Raw genomic sequence first — 16,169 nt, 5'->3', positions numbered from 1 at the left:
CTCTTTAGTACACGCAAACAGCCCAAGTTTCAACATAAACAGACAAGTCAAGTTTCCTTGTGTCATCATACAAACGTATGACTCACATACCTGGGCACATTGTGTACAGTGTAGCCCACACGTTTCCTGTTTTCCATAACTGTATTCATCAATAATAATCTTACTTGTATGTATAAATACATGCCAAAATAAATACAAATAGTTTCCTGATATTTTTGATATCTCTCAGATATAGGACAGACACTTCAGAACATACAAATCACGTTTTAAAAAATAAATGATATACCTTAAGGCATGTTTCCCCAACTGGCCCGAGGTTGGTTTCATTTGGCACCCCAAGTTATTTTTTATTTTTTATTCTTCTGATTTTGGACATAAAAGACTATAATAACACCAGGAAATCATCTCCAAGTGATTTTAATTTAAGAAATCTGTTCCCGTGTTTCCCCACACATAATAGAGAGACAAGTGATCGTATACAAATGTAAGCAAGGCTGGAAATTATTATGTTTTAATCAAACATTATGTTTGGGCTTCTTGCGGTCAATTTGCAGTCTACAAATTATCAACAAAATGTCGTCCCACAGCTGCATCTAGTTGACAGGGCTTAGACAGAACTTAGATTCTAGAAGGTTAACCATAATTTCAGTCCTTGGTTAGTACCATTATTTTACGGAGGCAAAGGAGACAGGAGCAAAACTGCCTCTTAAGTGTTGACATTGTGATTGTACAGATGAATTTTATAGTTATTTTTGCCACTATTGTCCAGCTTGTACAACTTCCACATGGGAAAACAAACATTGTCTTCCTCTTGATGTGTGTTGCCATGTTTTGCGGCCTTCTTAAGTCCACATGATATGCAAGCCATGGCTTAGTGTTCTTCATGGTTATACACTACTCACACAGCTGTTGTGGTTTATCATTAGGGACAATGAGACCAAAGGTAAAATATCTATAAATACTTCAGGCATGTTTTAGTGTATCAGGCCAAATGTGGGCAGGGCTGGCTGTAGCCTTTTGGGGGCCCTAAGCAATATTTGGTTGGGTGGTTGCCCATGTTGCAGCAAAACATTTTAGTGGCCCCTCTCTTGACGGTGGAGAGAACATTTTTTGTTAATTTCCTGCAATTGTACTTATTTTTGCCATGGGGCATAGAGAAAATGTCAGTGGTGTAAAGTACTTAAGTAAAAATACATTGAAGTACTACTTATTTGGGGTATCTACACTTTACTATTTATATTTCGGACTACTTTTACTCTACTACATTCCTAAAGGAAAGATGTACTTTTCACTGCCATACATTTTCCCTGACTCCCAAAAGTACTCGTTACATTTCGAATGCTTAGGCAAGACAGCAAAGCGTTGTCATCCCTACTGCCTCTGATTTGGCAGACTCACTAAACACAAGTACTGCGTTTGTAAATTATGTCAAAGTGTGGGCGATTGCCCCCCCCCCCCCCAAAGAAAAAGCTTGTGGCGTCTGGTTTGCTTAATTTAAGGAATTTGATGTGTAGCATTTAGTTGTACTTTTACTCAAGTATGACAATTTAGTACTTTTTTCACCACTGTACTTAAGTACATTTTAAACCAGATACTGTTAGACTTTTACTTAAGTAGTATTTTAATGGGTTACTTTTTTACTTCAGACATTTTGGTATCTTTACTTTTACTCAAGTATAACAATTGAGTACTTTTTCCACCACTGGAAAATGTTGCAGTTTTAAAGCAAGTTTTCTGCAATTGTACACATGTGGCTATGGGGCTGAGAGAAAACGTGTACATTTATAACCAATTTCATGCACTTAACAAATTTTGCCATGGGGCAGAAAGAAACACGTTTTCTGCTATTCTACCAATTGTGATATGGGGTGGAGAGACATTTTTGTAATTTTAGAGCTGATTTCCGGCAATTCAATACATTTTGTAATGACTTATGCCATGTTAATATGATATCTGAGTGAGAATGACTAACAAAATCAATGGGGGTCCCCTGGACACGTGCCCTGTGTGCCCGGTCAGTATTCTGACATTATTAATATAAGTTTAGATAGCTGGCTAGACTAACTACCGCTCTACAAATTGTTAGTTGACATGGCTAATTCAGTAACCACCAGTGACTGACATAACAAGAGAAACATTGCTGATGCACAACCAAATTTCGAAATTGCTTCTGGTTTATTCTACTATTCTTACTCTAAATTTCTTTTTTTTTTAAGTCACCAGGGCACTAAGCGACTGCTTATGTCGCTTATGCCTGGAACTGGCCCTGAATGTGGGTAACAACACTGTTGTTGCCCAGGACTAGTAGATTAACTAACAGCGCTAGGAAAAACTAGGGGGTAAGTGAGTGTGTGTGTGTTACATGCATCAGAGGAATGCAACTAAAGAGTGAGTAATAGCACTCCCAAACCTCGAGGCTCTGCTGACGTCAAGAGACAGGATGGAACAGGCAGCACCAGTCGGCATTGGGACAAGTACTGCCAAGGCATTTCCAGTGATAGGAAGTGGTCTTAAAGGCATAGCTTGCTCTATTCAGTACAAACTGTACTATGCAAAAAGTTTACATTAGCAGGATTGTTTAGATGTTTATGGTGCTCCTGATGATGCTGCTGATAATGATGATGATGATCATGCTGAAATATGATGATACAAGAAGCACCGTTTATATGATAGGATCAAAACAATACACTATGATTGACTACCTGATAATAAATTAATTAAGAAGATTATTAAAGAATAAACTTTTGTATTTATTTTGTATTGCATATTGTATATATTCATGGTCTGCTGTGAACAATGTTGCTGAATGTTGATTCATATTTATTTGCCTTTTACTAGGTGACTTAATTGATCAATGTAGTCATAATAAAAACTTTCAGTGACAAAATGGGCAAGAAATTACATTTGACAATGAATTGACATTCATAGACCTAGTTATTGGTTCTTTGCTTAGCCTCCTCTGCTGAACCTGTGACTTCAGTACAGTACTAATCAGAAAGGGAGTCAATCCTTCTAATGTATGTCCTGAGTTTAGTCATTAACCTGGAACTTCCCAATGGCCAGCCAGCCCTGAGAGGCCCTTAGGGTATAAAAGCGAATTCTTTCTCTGATACTCTGAATTACTTCATGGGGCCATATGGGGTTCTGGAAATTCCAGAAAACGAAACCATCTGAGAAATGCTTAATGACTTGTGGGAGCTGGAGTCATTAGAACCTAATAGACGGATGCAGACACATTTGTCTTGTCATGTACTTACACAGTACTTGGTGGTCATGCAAGTCATGCAGCGTGTGATGTGTCATAATACCTCCACCAGAAGTGTTTCACTGAATGAAAGATCAATTCACTTCCATTATCTATTTTTCTGAGAATATTATTTCCTTGGATTTTTTCATTACTGAACGTCAAAGTGTGACAAATCCTCTGTAGGTTTTCAGAGAATTTTGACTCACCCAAAACCAGCCTCCTTGTCATGGCCGTCAAAAGAATTGGACCAAAGCGCAACGTGTTGAGCGTATGTTTTCCTTTTATTTTAAAATGTTGCCAACAAAACAACAAACGAAAAACAACCGTGAAGCTGGGACTGGGAACCCTCATTGCGGGCTGGACTGGAGACCGTCGCTGCTGGAGGCTCCGGATTAGAGACCGTCGCTGCTGGAGGCCCCGGACTGGAGACCGGCGCTGCTGGAGGCTTCGGATTGGAGACCGTCGCTGCTGGAGGCTCCGGACTGGAGACCGTCGCTGCTGGAGGCTCAGGACAGGAGACCGTCGCTGCTGGAGGCTCTGGACTGGAGACAGTCGCTACTGGAGGCTCCGGACTGGAGACTGTCACTGCTGGAGGCTTCTTGCCATGGATCATCACTGGAGGCTTCGTGCCATGGATCATCACTGGAGGCTTCTTGCCATGGATCATTACTGGAGGCCTCGTGCCATGGATCATCACTGGAGGCTTCTTGCCATGGATCATCACTGGAGGCTTCTTGCCATGGATCATCACTGTGCTGGAGAGACACACAAGGGGCCTGGCTCTGGGAGCAGGCACAGGACTCACCAGGCTGGGAAGACATACAGGAGGCTTGGTTCTAGGAGCGGGCACAAGATACACTGGGCCGCGGAGGCGCACTGGAGGTCTCGAGCGTAGAGCCTGCACAACCCGTCCTGGCTGGATGGTGACTTTGGCCTGGCACGTGCAGGGCGCAGGCCCAGGATGCACTGGGCTGTGCAGACGCACCGGAGACACAGTGCGCAGGATATCCTGGGCCGTAGAGCGGTACTGGCGGCCATATGCGCTGAGCCGGCACCCTCTTACCTGGCTGGATGCCCACTCCAGCCCAGCCGATACGGGGAGCTGGAAGGTAGCGCACCGGGCTGTGAATGCGCACTGGAGACACCGTGCGCTCCACCGCATAACACGGTGCCTGACCAGTACAGCGCTCACCACGGTAAGCACGGGGAGTTGGCTCAGGTCTCCAACCTGACTCAGCCAAACTCCCCGTGTGCCCCCCGAAAAAATGTTTGGGTGCTGCCTCTCGGGCTTCCTTACTAGCCTTGTCCCCTCATAACGCTGGGCCCCTTTACCAGCTGCCTTCACCTTCCTCTCTGCTTCTACCTGCTCCCACGGCAGGCGATCCTTTCCGGCCAGGATCTCCTCCCATGGCCAGGATCCCTTGCCGTCCAGGATGTCATCCCATGTCCAGTCCTCCTTTTTACCACGCTGCTTGGTCCCTTTCTGGTGGGTAGTTCTGTCACTGCCGTTGAAAGAAGTGGACCAAAGCGCAGCGTGGTGCGCGTATATTTTCCTTTTATTTTAAAATGTCGCCAACAAAACAACAAACGAAAAACAACCGTGAAGCTTACAGGGCTAAGTGCCACTAACAAAGTTAACTACCCACACTGAAAGGAGGGAAAAAGGGCCACCTAAGTATGATTCCCAATCAGAGACAACGATAGACAGCTGTCCCTGATTGAGAACCATACCCAGCCAAAACATAGAAATAAAGAAACCTAGAAAACAAAACATAGAATGCCCACCTCACATCACACCCTGACCTAACCAAATAGAGAAATAAAATGGCTCTCTAAGGTCAGGGTGTGACACTTCTAAACTGAGTGTGCATTCTTCACTTTAATGGAAAAACACTGTTACTGTCTTATTGCTATCCCGACCACGCAACATAGTTTCTGAAGTTGATCTCTTTGGTGACGGTTGCTATGACACTAACCCATGAGCATTAGTACTGGTTCCTGTTCCTGTCCCCGTTTGCTGATGGTGTCGACACCCTGTCACTGTCAGGCCTGCTACGGCTAAGATGTCACATGCGGTCTTGCTTGGTGTTAAGAGGTTTGGTTAAGGCATGTAGGTCACAGCAGCTTGCTCTTTGTTTAAACAGACATATTTCTGAGTTGTATAGCTGGTGTTTTACCCCTCCAATGTGCTCTGAATCTCCCACTTCCTTCCTCTGGCCCAGCGCTCATCAAGCATGGCAACGACTGATGAAGTTAACAAGAGGGTAATAATGAAAACAAACTTAATTGAGCTGACCTCCCTGGGCCTCCGCCACCACAACAGTTGACACTGCTGTATTGCTTTTCATATTGGTGACTGTTATCATTATATGCAAAGTTGTACATACTTTGGTAGTGGCAGAAGAAATTGTGAAATATATAGTTTTTTTGTAGATATTTACCCATTGCATTACATACTGTATATACTGATACAAATGTACTGTTATTTGTTATCATTTTTTGCATTTATCAATATCAGCTACACCCAATTATTGAAATAAGGGGAAAGGTTCAAATGAATGTGAGGTTTGTCACATTTTGCTTGATGTGGGTGGTGTGTTCATCTATTCAAACAATGTGTGCCAACACACCCCATTTCCTGTTGAGTAGCCTGTGTGGGCCGGCTCACCTGTACATGGATGAGCGTGAGACATTGTGTAGGTAGACGATATGACTAGGATCTTATTGCGCAACTATCCACTAATCTGGTGCAGTAGGCAACAATGATGCAAAAAAGGAGTTAGAAACCTGTTGATCACTGCCAGTTGCAAAAAACATACCTCCCTTTCTTCAATACTAGATTTTTTTTCTTGACTGCAAAGTAAATGGTCTTGTAAAAAATTACAAGACAATAAAACTTGTGATTCTTAGATATTTATTTTCTGTGATGAGGAGAATACATTTTTATTCTGTTATACAGTGAGGGAAAAAAGTATTTGATCCCCTGCTGATTTTGTACATTTGCCCACTGACAAAGAAATGATCCGTTTATAATTTTAATGGTAAGTTTATTTGAACAGTGAGAGACAGAATAACAACAAAAAAATCCAGAAAAACACATGCCAAAAATGTTATATATTGATTGTGCCACCAGAGACTCTGTCGCAGCCGGAGTTGTGCGCCGCCCGGGTTAGGGAGGGTTTGGCCGGTAGGGATATCCTTGTCTCATCGCACACTAGCGACTCATGTGGCGGGCCGGGTGCAGTGCACGCTAACCAGGTCGCCAGGTGCACGGTGTTTCCTCCAACACATTGGTGCGGCTTGCTTCCGGGTTGGATGTGCGCTGTGTTAAGAAGCAGTGCCGCTTGGTTGGGTTGTGTTTCGGAGGACGCATGGCTTTCGACCTTCGTCTCTCCCGAGCCCGTACGGGAGTTGTAGCGATGAGACAAGACTAACAATACTAACAATTGGATACCACGAAATTGGGGAGAAAAGGGGGTAACATTTTTAAAAGAAATTTAAAAAAAGAAATTATAGACTGATAATTTCTTTGTCAGCGGGCAAACGTACAAAATCAGCAGGGGATCAAATACCTTTTTCCCTCACTGTATTTAATTAACCTCTACAGGATTGGTGGGTCCCCTCGGGAGTCAATATTTGCAGTGTTGACCCTTCTTTTTCAAGACCTCTGCAATCCGCCCTGGCATGCTGTCAATTAACTTCTGGGCCACATCCTGACTGATGGCAGCCCATTCTTGCATAATTAATGCTTGGAGTTGGTCAGAATTTGTGGGGTTTTGTTTGTCCACCCGCCTCTTGAGGATTTTGGTCAATCAATGGGATTAAGTTCTGGGGAGTTTCCTGGCCATGGACCCAAAATAACGATGCTTTATTCCCCGAGCCACTTAGTTTTCACTTTTTCCTTATGGCAAGGTGCTCCAACATGCTGGAAATTGCATTGTTCGTCACCAAACTGTTCCTGGATGGTTGGGAGAAGTTGCTCTCGGAGGATGTGTTGGTACCATTCTTTATTCATGGCTGTGTTCTTAGGCAAAATTGTGAGTGAGCCCACTCCTTTGGCTGAGAAGCAACCTCACACATGAATGGTCTCAGGATGCTTTACTGTTGGCATGACACATGACTGATGGTAGCGCTCACCTTGTCTTTTCCGGACAAGCTTTTTTCCAGATGCCCCAAACAATCGGAAAGGGGATTCATCAGAGAAAATAACTTTACCCCAGTCCTCAGCAGTCCAATCCCTGTACAGTTTGCAGAATATCAGTATTTCCCTGATGTTTTTTTCTGGAGAGAAGTAGCTTCTTTGCTGCCCTTCTTGACACCAGGCCATCCTCCAGAAGTCTTCGCCTCACTGTGCATGCAGATGCACTCACAACTGCCTCCTGCCATTCCTGAGAAAGCTCTGTACTGGTGGTGCCCCGATCCCGCAGCTGAATGAACTTTAGGAGACGGTCCTGGCACTTGCTGGACTTTCTTGGGCACCCTGAAGCCTTCTTCACAACAATTGAACCGCTCTTCTTGAAGTTTTTGATGTTCCGATAAATGGTTGATTTAGGTGCAATCTTACTGGCAGCAATATCCTTGCCTATGAAGCTCTTTTTGCGCTAAGCAATGATGACGGCACCTGTTTCCTTGCAGGTAACCATGGTTGACAGAGGAAGAACAATGATTTCAAGCACCTGTGTTAACGAGAGAATCACTGACATGATGTCAGCTGGTCCTTTTGTGGCAGGGCTGAAATGCAGTGGAAATGTTTTTGGGGGGATTCAGTTAATTTGCATGGCAAAGAGGGACTTTGCAATGAATTCCAATTCATCTGATCACTCTTCATAACATTCTGGAGTATATGCAAATTGCCATTATACAAACTGAGGCAGTAGACTTGGTGAAAATTAATATTTTGTCATTCTCAAATATTTTGGCCACTGACTGTATATATGTATAGGTATGTCATTTTAGGTGAACATTTAAAAAAAGGGTCAGATCCTTAAGAGGTTTAAAGAACTTGAAGGTCATGTCAAAAGAAAACCGGACCTTTGCTTTAGTACATGTAATCTAGGAAGTTTTCAGGGAGTACATTGAGGAACAGAGCAATGACTTGATAGATGCTTCAACTTTCTAGTTCAGATGTTCAACACTCTAAGCTTTTCTGTGTCTGATAAAATGTGACTAGAAACTCAATTCACTGATCAAATATCCTTTTGTGTGTATTTAAGGCACACTTTCATCACTTATGACAATACAATAACTGATTTAACGCGTTCTCTATCTGATCAGAAAGGTAACGATGCCATATCTCGCATGTGGGCTCATTGTCAGAGCCATTGTGAGTAGTCTGACACCACACAAACGGTTGATTTCCATCCCTTCAGGTGGTGGTAGCTTTTTCTGCCCCTGCCTGCCTGCATATTGCCAATGTCAGGTTCACTTGCAGCACCAATCTCATTTTTAAGTTGTTTCTATTTGTTTACATACGCATCTATGAATTGTAATACGGTATGATATAACATCATTGTTTGAGAAAGTGATCAACTTAATTTAATTGTGCTGTGTAATTGTATTCTGGGTGGTATAGAGGCCTGGCTTGCCACGCATCTCTGACCTCTACATACAAATTACAGTATGACACTGTAACCAAAGGTAAACTAAATTGTCACCTACATACAGTATATGGTTGTTTTGTCACCTGCCAATGTTTTCCCTTATGCAAGAGCAGGATGGCGTTCTGTTTCACAAGACCCATAATACTTGCTCTGCAGTGACCACAGGTCCCTGCTACTGCACGTCAGTGCTACCTCTTTGCAGTCGTTCACAGTAAAATAGGAGAAGTAAAGAAGCTGTTGAAATCTGGGTTCACTCCAAGCCAGATCATCCTCCTGCCTCTTACGGTATCTCAGCATTTCTGAATTCCCGTAGCAAGCCCATGTTCCCCGGATATCCGGGGAGCACATCTCTCACATTACTGCCATTTTTATCTAGGTTAAAGGGATAGTTCACCCAAATTACAAAATGACACATTGGTTTCCTTACCCTGTTAGCAGTCTATGGACAAGGTATGACAGCATCCATGCTTTGGTTTAGTTTCCCTGGCACTGTTTCCACATGCTAACATTTTAGCATTTGTGGCATGAAATCAAATTCAAGTCATGGGACTGATATTAGCATTTTTCACGCATCATGTCCAAATCATCTAAAAGTATCTCAAATTGATTGTGAAGCTCAACAAATTCACTTATGGAGGTTTTAAACATGACGTGAGTAAGAAATGCTAATATTGGTCCCATGACTTTAATGTGATTTGTGTCACAAATGCTAAAACATTAGCATGTGGAAATAGTGCCAGGGAAACTAAACCAAAGCATGAACTGCTGTCATACCTTGTCCATAACCTGCTTACAGGGTAAGGGAACCAATATGTCATTTTGTAATTTAGGTGAACTATCCATTTATTGGCATGTGTAAAATCGAAATCAGTTATTTGGTCTGTAGTAGTGAACTGTTCGTTAACATAAAATATAATCAGATACAGTGAGTATCTGCCTGACAATATATTATATAAATATATTATGACAGGTCAACCAAGAGAGGCGAAGTCTTTGAAAGCTGCATCCTCTGAAGATGGAGAGGGTCAGTTCATGGCTTGAGTGAAGGGAGCTGGTCAGAGGATGGTAGACAAAGGTGATGGAGTCTGCTGATGATCTTGTAGAGGGCAAGTCTGGGAACCAGCCTGAGTCTTATAGCCAATGTGTATAAATAATATTTATAAAAAAAGAGTTACACCTAATGTATAGTTTATAAATGTGTTATTACTTCAGTATAATGCAACTGTTTTGACAGAGCAATGTAATTTAGTTTCCCAAAAAGTGTATACCATACACACAATTTGGAAATGAATATGATTCAAGAAAAGTCAACTTGGTACATTTCCTGGTCAGTGTTCAATATCGTCCCTATACTTATTTGTTGCATATTGATATCATGTTGAAATGCTATGGTGTCCAAAAAAGTCACAGATATGTTGAAATATCACTGTTTCATGTGTCTTCAGGGAAGAGTGTTTTGAGGGAAGTCTCACATTGAACATAAATAGAAAGAAAGTACAACAAGAAAGGCTATAATTTATCTAGCTAGATCTCACTCTAAATAAACAAAACTAGTGATTCATAGATGTGAGGGATAGCTTACCATTTTACCATGTCCTGTTTAAAGTCTCAAACACAAGGTGGGGCTGCTCTGTTTGTATTGCTCTACCAGAGGAGTTTTTAGGAGGGCTATTGGTCTGCAGTAGGTATGATGCAATGTGGAGTTTACGGACAACCACTGCTCATTGACGGTAATATGTGTGGGAAATTCCCTCTCCTCAGTCTGAAACAGGCACTAGCAGGGATCCGGGAGGCTCCAGGAGCTGCAGGGGCCAGGACTACAAGGTCACCCCAAGTAACAAGTTTGTGTGTGTGTGTGTGTGTGTGTGTGTGTGTGTGTGTGTGTGTGTGTGTGTGTGTGTGTGTGTGTGTGTGTGTGTGTGTGTGTGTGTGTGTGTGTGTGTGTGTGTGTGTGTGTGTGTGTGTGTGTGTGTGTGTGTGTGTCAGACTGAGAACAATAACCAAAGCCAATCCATTTAAACTGAGGGTAAAACTCAATGATGTTAATGCTATGCTGCAACTTAGAAAACAAACCCAACCAAGACAATACAGTGTGCACTACTTTTAGGAATCAATCAAATTAAGTGAATGTACAGTATAATTTGGGTGAACTATCCCTTTAAGTATTACAACCTATTGCTAGATTTGTCTTGTAAGTTCAAATTGCATAGAGGATTTTTTTTTCATTGGGTGTGACATTTTAATTCACTGATGGAACAGGAAGATGTTGTTGAGCAATATACTCTGTTTCCATTATGGGAAGTTGTGTTGTGAAATCCAGTATGTTCAAAACATTGTATTTTCTATTTTGTGTGATACAAGGAAGAATGACAGTGTGAAAATGTTCTTGGAGCTATTGGGTGCAGTAACAAAGCCTCATTGAGAAATACATAAAGCACACATACACCATTTGCTCTCTCTCCTGAAACTGGCATCCTTCCCAAACCTCCGCCCTGCATTGTCATGGGTATACAGTAGGCCATGCCCATGTCAAAGATGTTGTTATGAGTGAGGTGGCAGGGTGGGGGGTTATATAGAACCTGAAAGGGTTATTGGGCTGTCCCCATAGGAGAACCTTTTGAAGAACCCTTTTTGGTTCCAGGTAGAACCCTTTTAGGTTCTATGTACCCTAAAACCCAGAGGGTTTTAGATACACCCCCAAAGGGTTCTACCTGAAACCGAAAAGGGTTCTCCTATGGGGACAGTTGAAGAACCCTTTTGGAACCTTTTTTTTCTAAGGGTGTATTATTACGGCAACTCGAGGGCCAAGTTTGATAGTATTTTCAGTAATTTCCACATTCATGTGTAGAAATGGCAACTTGGTATTATCGACCAGTTCCACTGAGACTAGTTTTTAGTTGAAACTAAAACTGAACTTGCTTATCTAGTCCTACTGATCATTATTATTATTTCCACATCCAAAATCACTCTTCTTTTTGGGTCGTCTCTTAGGCTAAATATTAAAGTATGCCACTTGATATTTGAGGCTGGCAGGTTATACACGTTTTCAAAAAACTGTTTGCAGGACTGTGGTGGTGTGTTTGGGCAGGAGGTTAGTTGCTGATTAATCTTGGTTTGTGAGGCCTTGAACCCCTCTGTGGGTCAGTGGACCCAACAGACTATTGACAGAGGTGTGTGCTTAAGATAATGGTGCCATTGGATTAAAAGACTCAGTTAGTATGTCTTCTTTCACCAATACACTGCTGAATTGTTTAACTGAATCACGCTGTAGTAATACTGGTATTTACATTTAGGTTCTCAATATCATGACTTATCATTTTGAATAACTATCATTAGATGTCATCATATTCCAAATCACTTGGTCTAAAATAAGAGATATAAGCTACCTTATGTTTGAATTTATGTACACCTATATTTTTATTCCTTGAGTTATTTACACCTTGAATTCTTACACATGTATGTGAGAGAAAAGATACATAAATGGTATATTTAATTATGTGTATGTGTATGTATGTGTGTGAAAGAGAGAGTGGAATACACCAGTCAAATGATCTACTACCTTTTTGAAATGTCACAAATAAACAACATACAAATGAATAATATCAAAGTATAAATCTGTTTAATTCAATAAAATATCAAGTACCATTAAAACATGTGTACATTTTCATCATATTAAGAGATTACTTAATTCATTGACAATACTGTTACAAAGAGTTGCATCATACCTCTGCAGTGGGCTACAACACTTCCCTTGATAACCACTGCTCCAGATAAAGAAAGGTATTTTTAAATAACAGAATATTTATCAATATTCTATATAAAATACAAAGCCCTTACAGAAATACTGCATACACAAAATGAATAAAGACAGAATGAAGGTGACAAGTCAAGAATCATGAATGGTTGCACATTCCATGCACCTTCTGTGCTTAATCACGACGTGTCTTGTAAACTGTTGGGGGCTTTTTCCACATATAGATTCTGTACACAAACGTAACATATTGGAATCACTTTTTCAGAATTATGGCAGAGCGATACATGGGTTTTTAAGTCAGTGCCTGATAAAGTACCGGTTTCCAGCGGTGTGTGGGCACTCCGGTGTGGCTAACACTAACCGGTGGCAGAAAGCAAGTTACGCAGGGTGGCAAGCTCTCTTGACAGCTGCTCCACGCGTTTTTGTAAACGGTCATTCTCTGCGGCCAGTTCCAGCACTTTGTGTTGCGTCTCCGTATTGCGCATTTTGGCTTTATCCCTGCTCTTTCTAACAGCAAGGTTGTTCCTCTCCCGCCTCTGCTTATATTCCTCACTGTTCTTTTCCAGTCGCTTCTTCCCCTTGACACCAGACGACATGTTCCCGCCCCGCGAAGGCGACGTGCATTTACCTGACAGTGCAGGTGTACCGGGTGGACTGGAGGAAGACGAGGATGCAGTGGAAATGTTACCAAGGCTGCCACTTGGAGTCGACTGGTAATGAAGATACCTCATGTCGTAGCCAGTTGAACCGTTGTCCATTCTTGGGTCCTCTTGAGACTCGTCTCTTTCACCGGATTTAAAGTGGTTCCCAAGAAACTCCGGGCTGAACACGGTGTCCACACGGGTCTCCTGCAGTTCAGGATAGCCCAGGACGTATGGCTCTCGATTGTCGTGCACACTTGTCTCCCGCTCGTTGAGAGATATGTAGTTTCTGTAGTTTTGTTGTAATGATGAACGTCTCTTTATCCTGCTTTCCTCAGCAAGGAAATCTGCGAATATGTCTACCCCTCTCTGATGAGTTTCGTTTTGTGTTGCCAGTTGTTGACAGTGCGCAGCAGGAGGATCCAAGTAGACACTGAAATCTATCGCTTTCTCGTTCTCGGCTATGCCAAGCTCCGTCATTGAGCCGTCAATGGGCTGCTTGCAAGTGCTGTTATCGCTAATGGGCCTGATAATGTAGTTTGTACTCTGGAAAGCAAAGCAATCCCTGTCGTAGAAACCGGCCACTTCCATGGATCTTAACACCCGCTGGATTGCGGGAACATCGAAACCAGGGGCAGACGCCCGGGAAATTGGCTACGCGAGCAGGCCTAATTCTGTCTGAAAACACTAACGTATATTGTCACACGACTGAATGTCCCTGTGACAATATTGAGTTATTGAAGAAAACAAGAAACTTAGCTATTACTCAGCAGAAAGTTGTTGTCAATGTCACCAGAATGACGAGTAAAGTTGATGTCTATTGCAGCAGTGAGAGTCTAGGAAAGTTTTATATAGACTGTGAAAGAATGGGCGGAGCTGGTGTGATATGTTCCCCTCCTCTAACTAACCTCTTCCGTCTTGATTTCATGCTCTGAATTGTAATTAGGATCCTCCCCTTTCCCCCCAATTTTCGCCTAAAATGACATATCCAAATCTAACTGCCTGTAGCTCAGGACCCAAATCTAACTGCCTGTAGCTCAGGACCTGAAGCAAGGATATGCATATTCTTGATACCATTTGAAAGAAAACACTTTGTAGTTTGTGAAAATGTGAAATTAATGTAGGAGAATATAACACATTAGATCTGGTAAAAGATAATACAAAGAAAAAAACATGCTTTTTTTGGTGTTTTCTTTGTACCATCATCTTTGAAATGCAAGAGAAAGGCCATAATGTATTATTCCAGCCCAGGCGCAATTTAGATTTTGGCCACTAGATGACAGCAGTGTATGTGCAAAGTTTTAGACTGATCCAATGAGCCAATGCACATTTGTTTAAAATGTTGTATCAAGACTACCCAAATATGCCTAATTAGTTTATTAATACATTTGAAGTTCATAATTGTGCACTCTCCTCAAACATGCATGGTATTCTTTCACTGTAATAGCTACTGTAAATTAGATTAACAAGAATGTAAACTGGGGGGGGGGGGGGGGGGGGATCCTGTAGAGGTTTTGAGAAGGACCTTAGAAAGGGAGAATTTCACAACTAACCATACTACTAGTATTAGTATATTAGTATTAATGAATCAACGTGGACTACATGTTGAATTGATGTCTGAGCCCAGTGGGAGCCTACAGAGCTGGGTTCAAATCCATGTGTATTTGAGTCTATTTAACAGACACATGTGTATTTGAGTTTGTATTAAATACTTATGTGCTGTGTATTTTAGTATTTGTTAAATAATGTGACCAAATGTGACCTTGTTTCCATATACATTATCTTAAATACCGCTAGGACCAAACAGACCCGGGTGTAAATGCATGGAGTATTTAAATATGTGTATTTTAAAATACACTTGTCTGTAGTAATAGCCTAACTATAATATCCTACTAATAAATTATATTCTATTCTAAAGACACTCACAGATTAAGGTTTTGCCACTGTAGATTTGAAACCATTTGTAGAGTTACTTGAAATATCAAATCACACATTTTAGGGCAGAGTGTAAATTCATTACATACCATATTGTAACTCACAGAGTCAACACTTTCCATTGAGAAGACTGGGAAAAGGAACAATTGGTGACTTGTGGTTCAATGATTTTGGAAAATTATATTTAGTCTACACTGCCATCTAGCGGTATTGTAAGATACAATTCACTCGACTGTAAACTTCAGGAGATCTCTGACTAGGCCTTCTATTAGGCTATTAAAAGTTTATGTTGATTGTGACTTGCATTACTTTCTTTGGGGCTATCACCCCAATAGTTTCCAGCAAAATTCTCTATTGTGATAATTGTTTGATTTATGATCTCAAATAGGCCTAACACAGGTCAGTGAGAATTAAGTTAAATTACGAAATTTTAAAAACTGTAGTATACAACCATAAAATGTTTTGGCCTAAACATAATTTCAACATCGTTGACATGCCATGACTGCCTTTAAATTAAAGGCCCATCTCTCTTCTAATTTAGCATTAGGTTTGCCTACCACGTATAACTTGGAAAAGCTGTCTGACGTGTAAAGGGGCAATCTGCAGTTGTTACATCTACTTTTGGACTTGTAAATGAATATTTACCCATTATTTCTTGAAGAATATAACTTATAAATGCCTGATGAGTTTAGGTCAAACTCTCGTACCCCATCATAACCCAAACTGTAAGCTTGTTTTACTCCAATGTTTAAAAACAAAGTAACTGTAAACCAATCCTATTCAGCCTTAAAACATGGTTAAAACTATACTTTTGGTATCATGGATGGTCAATCCAAGCATCCATAGCTCGATCTATGAATTTGAGAACGATTACATTTCTCCTGCCCCCTCCCTCATATTTTTACTGAAACAAGGGCGGTTATTTTATTTGTTATTGTTGCAACTGCTGATGGCCGCTTGAACAGCCAAACTCACATGCTCTGATTGGCCTC

At 41.4% G+C, this 16,169-nt stretch overlaps 1 protein-coding gene across 1 annotated transcript; it reads right to left on the bottom strand.

Moving 5' to 3' along the window:
* Nucleotides 1-12,444: 12,444 nt before the first annotated feature.
* On the bottom strand, nt 12,445-14,095 carry cebpb (CCAAT enhancer binding protein beta). Its single transcript, XM_020459421.2, has one exon. The coding sequence runs from the start codon at nt 13,831-13,833 to the stop codon at nt 12,958-12,960; it is 876 nt and encodes a 291-aa protein (XP_020315010.1). The 5' UTR covers nt 13,834-14,095; the 3' UTR covers nt 12,445-12,957.
* Between the last annotated feature and the right edge of the window lie 2,074 nt (nt 14,096-16,169).

This window comes from Oncorhynchus kisutch, linkage group LG24 (genome assembly GCF_002021735.2).
Source record: "Oncorhynchus kisutch isolate 150728-3 linkage group LG24, Okis_V2, whole genome shotgun sequence".
Taxonomy (NCBI): domain Eukaryota; kingdom Metazoa; phylum Chordata; class Actinopteri; order Salmoniformes; family Salmonidae; genus Oncorhynchus; species Oncorhynchus kisutch.
This window is presented reverse-complemented; position numbering and strand designations above follow the sequence as displayed.